Source organism: Pelobates fuscus, chromosome 8 (assembly GCF_036172605.1).
Source record: "Pelobates fuscus isolate aPelFus1 chromosome 8, aPelFus1.pri, whole genome shotgun sequence".
In the NCBI taxonomy this organism is placed as follows: domain Eukaryota; kingdom Metazoa; phylum Chordata; class Amphibia; order Anura; family Pelobatidae; genus Pelobates; species Pelobates fuscus.
The window spans coordinates 22,243,203-22,259,473 of record NC_086324.1 but is presented as its reverse complement, the minus strand read 5'-3'; the positions used below and the strand labels follow the sequence as shown (position 1 = coordinate 22,259,473).

Below are 16,271 nucleotides of genomic sequence, written 5' to 3'. Positions count from 1 at the left end.
ATGAAATACACATTTTTATTAATAAAAATGCTATAAATACCCTTCAGAAAAAAACAATCTATAGATTGCATATCTGCACATTAATAAAAAATCACGCTATAACAATAATATATTCCGTTTGGAAATAATGCTATCTGGTAAAAGAAATAATTCATGGTATATATATATTTTTTCAAATAATAACATAACGAAAAGTAATCATAGAAAAGGAATTTTTCTTTGGTTTATCAATACCATTGAGGATTTGCAAATGTAAAGGGAAGGCAAATAAGATAACATCAACTAGTTGCTATAATAGAGACCTCTGGCAATCTGTAAATTGACAGTTCTATTTTGTGGCTGAAAGGAAGTCATTTCAATCTCAAGTGCGAAAGTTCACGACCTCTTATGGAAAGATTTTAAGTTGTTCATTTGCTTGAAAAGTTTGTATTGCTGAAAGCTACAAACTGTAATTTATTTCACATAGCGATGCAATATTCAACTGTATAAGGATCAAATTCTTTTATACAAATTCCTGACATTGTTGTTATAGCCCATCTGTAGTATCTGAATGTGTCAGTTTAAAACCCAAGGCATATAATATAGATGTATCTGATATTGGAAGGATAATATAATTATAGAAATAGAATCATTAAAGGGACATTCAAATGCTCAAGTCGTTATAGCTTTTGCACAAAAAAATGCCTCATTAGTCACACCCACTCATGCCAGAAAGACATCTTTATCAAAAGTATGCATATTGTCTCAGCCCTAAGAGCACTGAGTGAGTATCTTTTAATCTACAACTGGACTGCAGACAGTCAGAGTAACTATAAAAAGGTAGTAATATTCTTACTATATGTCTCCCTGGGTGTTCTCTCCTTCTAATGCAGGTTGTTTTGTAGTTCAGATCATTCAGTACTGTTAGTAGCTGAGCTGTGTACATACCTCTGATAAGGAAGTCTTTTCTTGGAGTGAGGGGGTGTGGTTAAAGAGGCCGGCTTATGGTACAGCATTTTTGCAAAAACTTTAAAGTTTTGAGCATGCAAAAAAAACGCAGCATATTAATGAGGCCAAAACCTATCAAATGCATTAAAGTAGTACTGATGCCTGCAGTGTCACTTTAATGGGTCTAGTATTGCTTGTTCCCCATTAACCTGGTTAGCACCTATTAATACAAGTTACTACTCACATGTCCATTTGATTGACATACCAACCACCTCTACAGGATTTCTCCCACTCATCAGTACCTCCCATGTAAAAAGGGAGATTATTCCCCTGCCATCACCTCGCTATGGCTGATTGTATGCTTTGCGTACAAATGGTATAGTGGTTCCTTTAAAAGAACTTAATCAACCATCGGCGACAAAAAAAACCCTGTAACTTCACAGGTCCTTGTTATAATAAGCTTAGATTTTCCTCAGTATGATGCCCTTGAAATTAAGTTCCATTGTGTGTCATCGAGTGCATTATTTATTTATTTTTTCTCAGCTGGCAAATTGACAGTGATACACTTCACAATTCTAAATGTGCGCTTAATAAATAAAATGATAATAGTTAATTATTTTACCATGAACAACTTTTATTCTTCAAGTGCCTACTTGAGAATAAAATATGTGAGATCTCTAAAACCCTGGAAACTATAATTATCCTTACAGAACGCACTACAATGAATAGCCATTTATTAAGGTCAAGTTTAGCTAACTAAATGGTCTTAATAATATCTTGGTAAATTATAAATCTGCAATATATGGTTAGGTATAATTTACATTTTCTCTAGTTTTATATTATGGTAATTATTGATGGAGCTGGGACTAATGGACACTATAGAGTATTAGAGTATAATAACTCAAAATAACAACCCATGCTACAGTTGCAAAGTAACATAATAAAACAGAATATATAAATTAAAATATTTAAAAAAATATTAATACATTTACAAGCAATGAATGCATGCAGAAAATAAATACATAAATATAATACAATGTGAAATGTGTTTCTTCTTTAGGTACTTAGCACACATATTATGTTGTTATGTAATATACATTTAAAATAAGCATACACTAAACAATGGTTTTGTTAACCCCACGGCATATGACACCACAGTTGCAAAAATTTTCTCTTGATTAGATTTTCACACATTCGATTTTGGAAAACAAAAACATTAATGTTTGCTTAGTTGTGTCACTTTTGTGAATTTGTGATTCATTTATTTCGAATGCACATATGAGATTTTTTTGTTAAAAAAAATATTTCAGATGTGCACTTCAAATATTACAATTAGCATTACTTTCATATAATTTGTAAAAAAAAAAAAAAAGGACCTTTTGAAACTAGGTGGTGATACACCGTACACTTTTAAATATGATTATACACTCTGGATAACTCCTGTTTTATATGTCATAACTTATTAAAAGAGATGGTCAAAAGGTCATGTGTTGGTCCTTGCTCTAAAATTTACATATTTCGGAGTTTTCCATATACTTTAGAAAATGGCTATGCTTTAGAAATAAACTCCAGAGAATACATAAGTGGTTTTTTTTTTAATTCCTGAATATGTTTTGAGGTAATAATTATTGCCTGATGCATCTTGAGCACTTACATATAAGTATTAACCCTTTAAGGACTGAGCCAAATGTACACGTTGTGAACAAAACAAAACGTTAACAAAACCTGGCATTTGCGCTATATGTCTGTCCAACCGTAATTCACCTCTTTCATATTAAATGCACCCCCCTTATTATATATCATTTTATTCAGAGGACACAGGGCTTTCATTTAATATCAAATATTTAGCTATGAAACATAATTTAATATGAAACAAATGGGAGAAAATAAGATTTGTTTTTATATTCAGCAAAGTCTCACGTGTAAAACAGTACCCCCTATGTACAGGTTTTATGGTGTTTTGGGAAGTTACAGGGTCAAATATAGCACGTTACATTTGAAATTGAAATTCGCCAGATTGGTTACGTTGCCTTTGGGACTGTATAGTAGCCCAGGAATTAAATGTACACCCATAATGGCATACCATTTGCAATAGTAGACAACCCAAAGTATTGCAAATGGGGTATGTCCAGTCTTTTTTAGTAGCCATTTGGTCACAAACACTGGCCAAAGTTAGCGTTAGTATTTGTTTGTGTGTGAAAAATGCAAAAAAAGCCAATTTTGGCCAGTGTTTGTGACTAAGTGGCTACTAAAAAAGACTGGACATACCCCGTTTTCAATACCTTGGGTTGTCTACTATTGCAAATGGTATGCCATCATAGCGGTAATTTTCACTCTTGGGCTACCATAGGGTCTCAAAGGCAACATAACCAATCTGGCAAATTTCAATGTGAAAAAAATTAAACACAAGCCTTATATTTGACGCTGTAACTTTTGAAAACACCATAAAACCTGTACATGAGGGGTACTATTGTACTTGGGAGACTTTGCTGAACACAAATCTTTGTATTTCAAAACAGTAAAAAGTATTGCAGCAATAATATCGTCTGTGTAAGTGCTGTTTGTGCGTGAAAAATGCAAAAAACGTCACTTTTACGGGCGATATCATCGTTGTAATACATTTTACTGTTTTGAAACACTAATATTTGTGTTCAGTGAAGTCTCCCGAGTAGAACAGTACCCCCCATGTACAGGTTTTATGGTGTTTTGGAAAGTTATAGGGTTAAATATAGTGCTAGCAAATTAAATTCCCTTTACTTTCGGCATGGGTTGTCAGGCAGGTCCAGCTAATTGTAATTATTTAAGATACCTAATTATGTAAAAAATATTACATAAATATATGTTTAGAATTAATATATGTATATATATATATACATATTTGTATATATGTGTATCTATATATATATATATATATATATATAATTTTTTTTAAATATTTTTATTTATATATAGGTATATATAGTGATATATACGTATATATTTATGTATATAGATATATATATATATATATATTATTTTGTTCTACATGTATTTTGATATAAATATATATATATATATATTAATATCACAATACAGTTAGAACGAAGTTACACACATCTATATATTTTTTTTTTATTATTTTTTTTATTATATTTTTAATTTAATTTTTTAATGTATTTACATATTATTATTTTTTATATTATATATAAATATATATAACAATAATTATATATATATATTTAATCAGTATTAGTCTACGTGTAATTTGATATTAATATATATATATATATATATATAATTATATATATATATATATATATATATATATATATATATATATATATTCAAATGGAAAGAGTGCACTCAAAGGTCTTCTTAAGGATATCAACGATTTATTTTACCAAAATTTCAAAAGACATACAAGTCGACGTTTCAGTCCTCGTGGGACTTTTTTCAAGTCTTGAAAAAAGTCCCACGAGGACTGAAACGTCGACTTGTATGTCTTTTGAAATTTTGGTAAAATAAATCGTTTATATCCTTAAGAAGACCTTTGAGTGCACTCTTTCCATTTGAATATATTGAAGGCTGAGGCAGCACCGAGGCAAGCACAAGACCGGTACATTGAGTGCGGGACATTTGCAGTTTATATATATATATATATATATATATTAATAGTAAAATACACCTAGACAGTGTATGTGTGTGTATGTATATAATATATATATATGATCTAAGTATATAATTATTATTTTTTTACACTGATTTAATTTTATTTTGAATTCAGCCAGCAGGGGGACTAACTGTCATTACAGTTACTGTCATTACAGTTAGTCTCCCTGCTGGCAATGCCTGAGCCAGCTAACCCGGCCATGTGATTGTGAGGTCCTCACAAGGACCTCACTCTCACATGGCCGGAGTCCCCCAACCACGATTGCCAGCGTGGGATCGCCGATGACCGGGTAAGTTAAAAAAAATGGAGGGCGTACTATTGAGCCCGGCGGAGTTTAGAGCCACTTAAAATAGGGCGTAATAGTACGCCCTCCGGTCTTAAAGGGTTAAAGGAACAGAAAAGGAAAGGTTTATGTGTAAAGAGTGTATCCTCTTTTTTTTCATTTTAGAAAAAGTGAAGATATCAATAGAAATTATCACTTCTATGAATTAACTTTGTTACAACCCCCTGGCTGTCAATCATACAACTAGTCCTGTTACTTCCTGGTTGTTTAGCTCACTGAAGCTAAATTCAATAGGCAGCAACTGCTGAGAGCACCTGCCTTGCAAAGACTTCTTAGTGATTAGGAAGTCTGTGATTGGACAGCTACCAACAGTCTGGGTGGGGTTAGAAGGGGAGGTCTTGCGAAGGCTGCAGGCAAGAGCTTTTGCAATCTGGTTTTAGAAAAACCTCCAATGAAAAAATGCATAATTAAATGCATGCATGTTTTAATTGGGGCTATTTCTAATAAATAGTTATACTATATATTTCTTTGTACTTGGGCAGTGGAGTATCACTTTAAGCATTCAGCATATACAGTGCTCAAATTAGTCCTACATCCTAACAGACCTGAAAATTACTTATCACTGAATACCAGGAGTGTCTGTTGCTCACTTACTGGGGTTGCATTTCAACTTGCTAGAACTTAAAGGAATACTATAGAGTTAGGAATAAAAATATGTATTAACGCTATAAAGCCCTAGTCTCGATTTAGGTGACTAGGGCCCCATTCCATGGCAAATAATTAACCATTTCTTTGCTTACCTTAATCCAGCGCCGGGCTCCCTTGGCACTGGTGACCTCTCCTCCTCCATCCACGTCAGCTCCCGAGTGGAGCCGAATGCGCATGCGCGGCCTGAGGCTCGTGCGCATTCAAACCCGCCCCTAGGAAAGCATTACTCAATGTTTCTCTGAAACTGCTATGTTTTCAGCTGCAGGGTTAAAACTTGGGGAACCTGGCACCCAGACCACTTCATTGAGCTCATTGAGTGGTCCTTTAATTGTTACTCTCCAATGCCTACTAGGCAAGTGGAAATTTTGATCCCTGTAGTATATTTGTACTATTTTTGTTACAGAAAGAAATACAATAATGTTACCAACCTTATGAGAATGTTTTTTTTTTTTAGTATAGTGCTACTTTCAACCTATGTAGTAGAACATTATGTGAATAAAAATGCTTTTAATACGGACCAAACACTATGACAGAGACATTCTTGCACATGTATTTGTATATGAGAAGACATTTTATACTTTTCCTTTTACAACAGTAGATATGAGTTTGACTTTAACATTGGATAGTGATATATAAGTTGATTATTTTCCTTAGGGGTTTGTACACTTTATCAGGGAAGATTTACCAAGACTGAAGTGCAAAGTGTTAGTGATGGGAGAAATGCTATTGGTTTCCTGGGTGATTGCTCCAAATGGTGGTACCTTGTTGGGTGGGTTGGGGGGTAAGGGGGAGTAGGAAGAGGCTTATTTAAATTATATTAATATTATTATATGATATTGAATTGTTTTCAAAGGCACTCACAAAAACAAAAAACAAAGTGATACCTTATTTGCCTTATGCATACAGTTTGATTTCAGCAGAAGCCCAACAGAGTATTTAGGCAGTGTAACATTTTTTTTTTTTTTTTTTAAAACACATAATGGCAAATCTGCTTTAATAGTGAAACTCACAAACAATATTGCAAAGCTATTTTTTGAGAAATGCTAATATTTTTTAGATTCCATGAGTACCACTTCTCCATCTGTCACATGTCACCTGCGACAAGATGGATGCAAAATGACTAAACTTCTTCCACACATTTGTATAATATTTTTGATTACATACATCAATGAAAATTTCAGTTGTCAGCTGACATTGATTCACGACTACTGTCCATCCCTTCCCTCTCCTGTCCTTCACTGGTCATCTCCACATATAACTCTACTCTTACATCTGCCTTGGACGCTGCAGCACCACTCCAAACAAGCACCTCGAGGAGGACCCGCCCCCATGGCATACTAAATCAACGCGCTACCTGCAAAGATGCTCCCGTTGTGCTGAACGCTCCTGGAGGAAGTCTTGCACCCAGTCAGATTTTCTTCATTATAGATTCATATTGTGTTCATACAGTGCAGCCCTTGTCCTTGCCAAACAGTCCTACTTTTCCTCTCTCATTAGTTCATGTTCCCGCAACCCCAGGCGTCTCTTTGACACCTTTAATTCTCTTCTTCGCCCTGCTGTGGCCACCCCCAAAACTAACCTTACTGCTGATAACTTTGCATGTTACTTCACTGACAAGATTGAACAACTAAGGAAAGAATTCTCCCCTCCTTGCCTTTTTGTTTCTCAACCACACATAGATCATGCCTTTCCTACCCTTCAGACATTCTCCCCGGCTACTGATCAAGAGGTGGCCGCTCTTCTTTGCTCCTCTCGCCCCACCACTTGCCCTCTCAATCCTGTCCCATCTCACCTTATCAGATCTCTCTCCACTTGTCTCGTGCCTTCTTTAACACACATCTTCAACTGCTCTCTCTCTTCTGGCATCGTCCCTGCTGACCTTAAACATGCCACTGTAATACCTATACTAAAAAAAACATCCATTGACCCGTCCACCCCCTCTAACTACCGTCCCATATCCCTGCTCCCTTTTTCCTCAAAGTTTCTGGAAAGACTTGTCTTTACCCGTGTGTCTCATTTCCTCAATTCCAACTCTCTCCTTGACCCCCTTCAATATGGCTTCCGCCCTCTCCACTCTACAGAGACTGCCCTTATCAAAGTTACTAACGACCTGAGCGCAGGGAAATCCAAAGGCCACTACTCCATACTAATTCTTCTTGACCTCTCAGCGGCCTTTGACACCATTGATCATGCTCTCCTTCTTCAAACTCTTCAATCGCTTGGTCTCTGTGACTCTGTCCTCTTGTGGTTTTCCTCGTATCTCTCCCAATGCTCATTCAGTGTCTCTTTTTCTAATAATACCTCCTCCCCTCGTCCTGTCTCGGTTGGAGTCCCCCAAGGCTCTGTCCTTGGTCCCCTTCTATTTTCTCTTTATACTGCCTCTCTTGGCAAACTTATTACCTCTTTTGGATTCCACTACCACCTGTACGCTAATGACACCCAGCTATATCTCCCCCCCCCCTGGACCTCTCCCCTGCCGTCCTGCAACGTGTCACTGTTTGCCTTTCTTCCATCTCTGACTGGATGTCCTCCCGCTTTCTGAAACTCAATCTCTCAAAAATTGAGCTCCTTGTCTTTCCTCCTTCTAATACTGATCCTCCTCTTTCGCTCTCCCTTTAAGTTTGTGGTACCCACATCAGTCCATCCTTGCAAGCGCGCTGTCTTGGCATCATACTTGACTCTGGTCTCACCTTTGAGCCTCACGTCCAGCATGTTGCCAAATCCTGTAGATTCCATCTTAAAAGCATAGCCCGCATCCGCCCCTTTCTTGCACCAGATACTACCAAGGAGCTTGTCCATGCTCTAGTAATTTCCCGCATGGATTATTGTAACCCTCTCCTGATTGGTCTTCCCAAAAGCCGTACTGCACCCCTACAGTCCGTAATGAACGCTGCTGCTAGACTGATTTTCCTCTCTAGTCGTTTCTCTCACACCTCACCCCTCTGCCAGTCCTTACATTGGCTTCCTGTATGCTATAGGAGTCAATTCAAGGTACTAACTCACACCTATAAAGCACTGAACAACTCTAGCCCCTCTTATATCTCCTCACAGATCCATAGGTATGTCCCTTCTCGGTCTCTCCGCTCTGCCCGTGACCACCTCCTGTCCATTGTCCGCACCCGTACGGCCAACTCGCGCTTGCAGGACTTCTCGCGTGCGACTCCCTTCCTATGGAATAGCCTGCCTACCGCCATCAGACTCTCCCCTAGTCTTGCATCTTTTTAGAAGTGCCTTAAAACCCATCTTTTTAGGAAAGCTTATGGCCTTCAAGACTAACCTCTACCTCACATACCTGTCTCTTGCCCTCTCCTAAAGGGCAGCCCACCTTATTTGATTGCAAATTCCTGTCCCAATGTGTTTTACACCTCCTATAGAATGTAAGCTCGATTGAGCAGGGTCCTCTTCAACCTATTGTTCCCGTAAGTTTATTTGTAATTGTCCTATTTATAGTTAAATCCCCTCTCATAATATTGTAAAGCGCTACAGAATCTGTTGGCGCTATATAAATGGCAATAATAATAATAAATGTTTTAATGTTTTTGTTTTGGCTGTGTGAATCTTTTTATATTCTAAATTAACAATTGCTGCATAGCTCTGCATTATTATTCTTAATAGTATTACACCTGCAGGGATATAATACAATCTTTTTTTTACTTTTACCAGAAAATCGAAATTGTCATCAAGGCTTCAAGCTTTGTGGCAATCTACGCTGTGTTTCAAACAATAAAGTATGCAATGATGAAGATGATTGTGGTGACAACACAGATGAACTGGACTGCAAAAGTAAGCACTGATTATTGCTGCAAAATCTTAAACTGTTTACTCAGGCAAATGGCTGTGTTCTAGAATGTAATTGTTTGGAAAATGAGGATATATACAAGATCTTTTGTAGAGAAGAACAGAAAAATGGTTACAGACGCTGTGAGCACAATACATTTGAAGACATTTCAAAACAAACATTACTGGAGCAGATACAAAAAATCGAGACAAGCTATTAAAAATATATAACATTTTTCATTGGCTTGTATAAAAATAAATTTTTTTTTAATATTCCAAGCCTAGAATGTTTAAGTTCAAATTTCTCTCCACATTGCAGAATAATATTTTGTAATGCAAAGCAATCATTAGACAAATTACTAGTATTAAACAGTAGACACCTGCGCTTTCAAGTTAAATTGTGATAACTTTGTGCAATAAAAAAAAAAAAAATATGGTGATTTAACCCCTGGCCCATAGTGTCTGTCCTCGGTCAGCTTAATAATTTGTGATATAGCAAAGTTCACATTATAGCAGCTCTGTCACTTTTGTGTTTTTTTTGTTTTTTTTTAAATAACATTTATTTGCAAAGTTATATATATGGAAAATCAGGGACAACTTTCTCTTAGGTATAACCAGCAAAAGTTGGCAAAAAGTTGACAAAGGAACTTTAATCTGGCTCCACGTCCTTTGTCAACGTTGTCACTGTAGGTCAATTTAATATTTACCTGCTTCTTCCATCATTGCGTCACTTCTAACAGTGGTGCATCACAGATTGTCAGTGTTGACTCTTGCATGATCACGTGAGTCAACTGTGATGTGTGTAAGCAATGGACATGTAAAAGGGAAGGGGAGAGGACTGCATTTCTGGGTGCCTCTATCTCAGACACTTTAAGGTGTCAGTGCCATAAAAGAAGACCCAACACTTTTTGTTCCAATAAAGCTGCAACAATCCTGAGTGCCTGGGCCTAGTTTATATTTTAAAAGAAGACCCAGCAGAATTGGTGCATCTATTAAAAGGGTAAGTTGCACCGGCAGCCTAGGGATCCATTAAGTGACAGAGCTTCATTAATCTCATTTATCTATCTCATAGAACATAGCACAACCTTTGATTGCATGTTAATATGTTATCATTGGAGTAATGTCTTGAATAAACATTATATTTCAATGAAGATGTTTTACAGAGAAACAATGATGTCATAAGAATATTTCCATTTACCACCAACTACATAAATCAGAGTGCTAAACACAAGTTATGTTTATACATACAACAGCACATCTTTTGCATTTTAATTTTACTTTTTGTAATGCTATCAAAGTAACATACCCATAAATTGATGTCAACTTCTATTACACTGTCACATAATAATGAGGCCATGAGGATACAATTTGCTACAAAGCAAAAAAAAAAAAAAATAGTGCTCCTAGAGGGATACATTTCCAGCAATGGAGCCTACCCCTTAATAATCATACCAATAATACAGTCCCCAACTACTTAGAGAAATAAACTTAAATGTAGGAATATCCCTTAAAGATTACATATATAAGAAACCAAAGATCTATGTACAGAATCTAAATAATAAATTAAAAAGGTTTTAGAACCAAAATGTGTCACACTACAAGTATGAAAATATATGAAAAACAACATTAACGGCGGGGATTAGTGCCAGACCAGCACAGATGACATCTCTGGAGCTTCACTGATCCCACACAGAAATTCGTGATATTTCTGCACTTCTGCCGTGCATTAACTTACCTGCAGATCGGTATAAGCTGCAGAAGGCGGAGAGGCACACACCAATGCTGTTTTTTCAACAACCGTGTGCTAAACACAAACACCAGCCTACTAAGGCCTCCCACATGGCCAGCCAGAGGAGTACACTGCATGCCTTTGTGGCCTTGTGGGATCCGGACTGGCTCACACCCAATTCCAAGAGCCGGAGGAGATGGGTAAAAAGCCCCAAAAATCTCAGGTGCACATGCCCCAAGAAACGCAGGACATCGGCACGTTGCTCCAACACACACCAAAGCACAAGGAGTTGGTGCAGGCCGAAACTGAGGCCTACGATCCTCATATACCATAGCCAGCCTAGTACATGCAGCAAAACAGGACATTGATAATCTCTTTGACAGAATACAAAAGCTGTTTATCGCATTATAGCCATGGTGCGGACAGAAGTACTGGTGGTCACCACCCGCATCCAGACCTCCTACATAGCCGACCTGCAAAGCAACCTTACAGCAATGGAAGACTTGGTTAAAAAGCTACAGGAGCACCACTCTGCCATGTCGCTGAGAATAGATCCACTGCATTAAAGATCCCACCAGAAAAACGTAAAAATCAGGGGAGTCTCGGACACAGTGACTAGGGAAGAACTACCGCACTTCATTAGGCAAAACAAGCCAAGAAATTCACAAATTATGGAGCCTACCATATCGCCAAATCCCCTAAGGGCCGCTAACAGCCACAAGGAACATCATACTATGCTGCGGGACTAGACAAACAAGCCTTGCTGAGAGCTGCTCAAAATAAGTCACCTATGGACTTTGAGACTCATTTTTCCAAGATCTACACCGCTCCACTGTATTATGGACAACAACTATAAAATCCATCATACAATGGCTGCAGGAGGAAGACCTTACAGATGGACTACTCCTAGCTCCCATATGGTCACGAAAGCAGGCAAGCCGATCAAGGCTACTGACATGGCAGAGGCCACCACCTTTATGGCAACAATTGAAAGAGGAGATGATCCATGGGAGCGGAAGACCCAAGCCACCAACAGTGCATGAGATATGGACAATATCACCCCTTTCATTCCACAAAATGGACAAGGAGCCATGACATAAGGAACCATGATATCACAGTCTATGCTTATGTCTCTAGCTCTTCCTTAACCTAACCTCTTCTTTTCTAAAATCTAACTCTACACTAGCTGTGCTAACCTGTTCGAAATTCCAGAAAAAGTCTGCACTTACAATAGACCAAACACTAGCGACCCCACTTGTTAGGGGCTTCGCATGACCTCCACAAACCAGGGTGTATCCAAGTGTCTTGCAAAGCACACTGTAAGTAGAACATTATGTTGACATATTAGGTATAAGATCCTACTTTATTGTTTTTCTATGTTTTCATATGGTTCATAGCATGTTTATGTGACTACATGAGCAATACGCACCCTAGTACGACCTAATGGGCATCTTACACCCGACTATGAATCACCCTCACGGGCCCCGATTCCCAGACGACAAAGTCGGAGTAGTGAGCTCTGTAAAGGCTAGCTACTTGTAACAGTGAATTAAAACTAAGGAGCTACATCCCAGATAACTAAACATTACTATTAAAACATAAAGCAGCCCTGTAAAGACTAGTTACTTGTAACAGTAAATTGAAACTTAGTATCTATTAGATGTGCTACATCCCAGCTAACATAGTATTACTATTACACCATAAAGCAGTGGCAGTGATAGGTGGGAGGAATAAATAGAGCAAAAGAAAAGGCAGGGTACTGGATCAGAAAATGTTACCTTTCCTATGAAAAGAGGAATAGAGGAAAAACAGCCACAACCCAGTGATTAGAATAATCCCCACTTGTCCTATGATCCACAAGTGTAATTAGAATAGAACAGAAAAATAGCCTCCTGTTACCTCGGGATTCTAAATCCCTGCCTGTAGACAGAACTGAAATAGAAATGATCGAGTTCGCTCAAAATTCTAAATAACTACAAAGATCCTGACCCTACATAATCCTCTCACTTTGCATAATAAAAGCTAATGCCATAAACTCCAAGAGTTCACAAGTGCCACTACCTAATCCTAATTCGGTTAGAACTAAATACTAAAATCCCATACCCTCATGTACCCCAAACATCATGATAAATAGACTAATGCCAAAACAAAAAAAGAGTAAAAACGCACCTACAAATCACAACAAACTGGAGATCTGAGTTATTACAATACGATGCCTGTAGAAGTGTCTTAAGTAGCCTTGATATTTTCACAAGTAAAGTCATGTGGCCCATCTTGCATTTCAATCAACAATAAATAGCTGTTAATATGTATATATAATAAAAAACTAAAAAAAATTATACACATATATATATATATAATATTAATATAGAAATATTACAATATGATTGCTACTGTAGTACCCATCTTAAAAAAAAACCTCTCTTGACCCATCCTACCCTTCTAACTAGCGTCCTATATCCCTACTTGCTTTTTCCTCAAAGCTTCTAGAAAGACTAGTCTTCACCCATCTGGCTTGATTCCTCAATTCCAACTCTCTCCTTCATCCTCAGTCTGGCTTTCACCCATTCCACTCTACCGAGACTGCTCTTATTAAAGTCACTAACAACATTATCACAGCTAAATCCAAAGGTCATTACTTCATACTAATTCTTCTTGACCTCTCTGCTGCATTTGACGCTGTTGATCATTTTCTCCTTCTCCAAACTACTCAATCACTAAGTCTCTGTGACACTGTCCTCTTGTGGTTTTCCTGCTATCTCTCCCAATGCTTATTCAGTGTCTCCTTTTATAATTGCACATCTCCCTTCATCCTGTCTCGGTTGGAGTCCCCCAAGGCTCTGTTCTTGGTCTCCTTCTATTTTCTCTTTATATTGCCTCTCTTGACAAACTTATTACCTCATTTGGATTCCAATACCACTTGTACGCCAATATATATCTCTCCTCCCCGGTGCTCTCCCCTGTCATCCTACAACGTGTCATTGCTTGCCTTTCTTCCATCTCTAATTGGATGTCCTCCTGCTTTCTGAAACTCAATCTCTCTAAAACTGAACTTCTTGTCTTTCCTCTTACTAATATTGATACTCCTCTCTCACTCTCCCTTCAAGTTACTGGTAACCACATCAACCCATCCTTACAAGTCTTGGTGTTATATGTGATTCGGCCCTCAATCCAGTCTGTTGTCCAATTCCACCTTAAAATCATCGCCCATATTTGCCCCTTTGTTACGCAAGATGTTACAAAGGAGCATTCTCTAGTAATCTTCGCATGGACTATTGTAACTCTCTGCTAATTGGTCTTACCAGTAGCCCTACTGCCCCCGCTACAGTCTGTAATGAATGCTGCCGCCAAACTGATTTTCCTCTCTTACACATCTCCTCTCTGTCAGTCATTACATTGGCTTCCTGTATCCTGTAGCAGTCAATTCAAAGTGCTAACCCATACCTATAAAGCACTGAATAAGTCTAGCCCCTCTTACATCTCATGACTGATCCATAGGTTTGCCCCTTCTCTGTCTCTCCACTCTGCCCATGACCTTCTCCTGTCTGCTGCTCACACCAGTATGGCCAACTCACGCTTACAGGACTTTTTGCGTGCAGCTCCTTTCCTTTGGTATAGCCTATCTACCACCATCAGACTCTCCCCTAGTCTTCAACCATTTAAGAAGTGCCTCAAAACCAATCTTTCAAGAAAACTTATGGCCTACTAGAGTAACCTCTACCACACATACGTGTCCCTTGCTCTTTTCTAACGTGCAGAACTCCACTCTCTTCTCCAGCTCTGCTTCATACCCACATTGTTTGACTGCTATCTCCTGTCCTATTGTGTTTTTACCCAACTTCCTCTAGACTGTAAGCTTGTTTGAGAAGGGTCCTCCTCATCCTATTGTTTTTGTAGGTTTTTATAATTGTCTCATTTATTGTTAAATCTCCCCCTCTGATAATAATGTAAAGTGCTACGGAATATGCTGGTGCTATATAAATACCAATAATAATAATAATATAATCAGTTCAACATTCTCCAGAAACTTAAAATATCTTGTCCAGATACATACATCATAACCCAGATGACATGCATGGAAAGCTCTAATTTCCTTATTTTCCCTCAATTTACTTTCTATATCCTGCTGTTTTTCTTCTGATCATCCCCATTTTACATTCAGTGATATCTGGCTTCATGCTAATGAGTCCAATGAGGACTAAGCAGACATTCTCGTCTCTTATGTTTCATTTGTTCACAAACTCCAGAAATTCTGGCAGATGTTCACTTAACCCTTTTGCACATAGAAAGAACATAATATCAGCATCAATGTATACATTTTATGATGCAGCATCTAGTGCTCTTTCTCTATGTTTGTTACGCACACACATATATGGTTGGTTAGATGTGGTGCATGTTTAGCAAATTAAATTTAAAAAAGTCATCATCGATCCATACAACATACCAACATACTTACATCATACATAACAAATAAATAATTAACATTCAAAGCAATAATCTTTCACTAGCTAATTACCACTAGCCCATCAGGTAGTGTTGTGTGAGTATTTGCATGTCCTTCACCATGCACGGTGAAAGAGTCTGAAACAATAAGGAATGAGCTCCCTTCTGTTTTCTCACTTCACTACTTCACTACCAGTAACCTTAGAGTAAAGAGGAGATTACCGTTAACTTGAAAAACATATCTTTTGCTACTCCAGATTTCGTGATAGAAGCAGGATAGGGTTCTTTAGCAGTATCGAAGCCATATATTGTTGATTGTTACGTTCATTTGTATGTTGATATCTTGTGCAAACTCTATTCACTAGTTGCACTGTTTTTTTCTGTTTTCTTTAATTTAATAAACTATCCATAAAAGACCTTTATTTAGATTGAGCATATCTATGATTTTCCATGTAAAAGCTTTTGTGATGGATTGCATTAACTTGACAATTTCGATTTAGTGATTATCATCTTTGGACTGTCAATTGGAGTTAATTTTTAAGTAGTGTCCCAGAGTTATTTTGATAGAGTGGCAAAACTCACTGATAAACACACAGCTTGTGTAATCTGTGTCACAACCTATGGAAAACGACTCCAGCTCAGACCTATTGCACACCTGTCAGGTGAGGACCAGAACATCATGCTGACAACTGAGGTAAACTAGAAAAAAAAGCAAACACAATGTGCATGCCGAAAGGATCCAAAAGCAGTCCCCT

The 16,271-nt window shown here is 37.6% G+C and overlaps 1 protein-coding gene across 1 annotated transcript in view; it reads left to right on the top strand.

The window, feature by feature from the left end:
• Positions 1 to 16,271, top strand: part of LRP1B (LDL receptor related protein 1B) — a 1,140,323-nt gene that overhangs the window by 921,867 nt on the left and 202,185 nt on the right. The window contains exon 47 of the mRNA XM_063429375.1: positions 9,231 to 9,350. Within this exon, the coding sequence (XP_063285445.1) occupies positions 9,231 to 9,350 (120 nt within the window). The remainder of the gene's footprint in view (positions 1 to 9,230; positions 9,351 to 16,271) is intronic.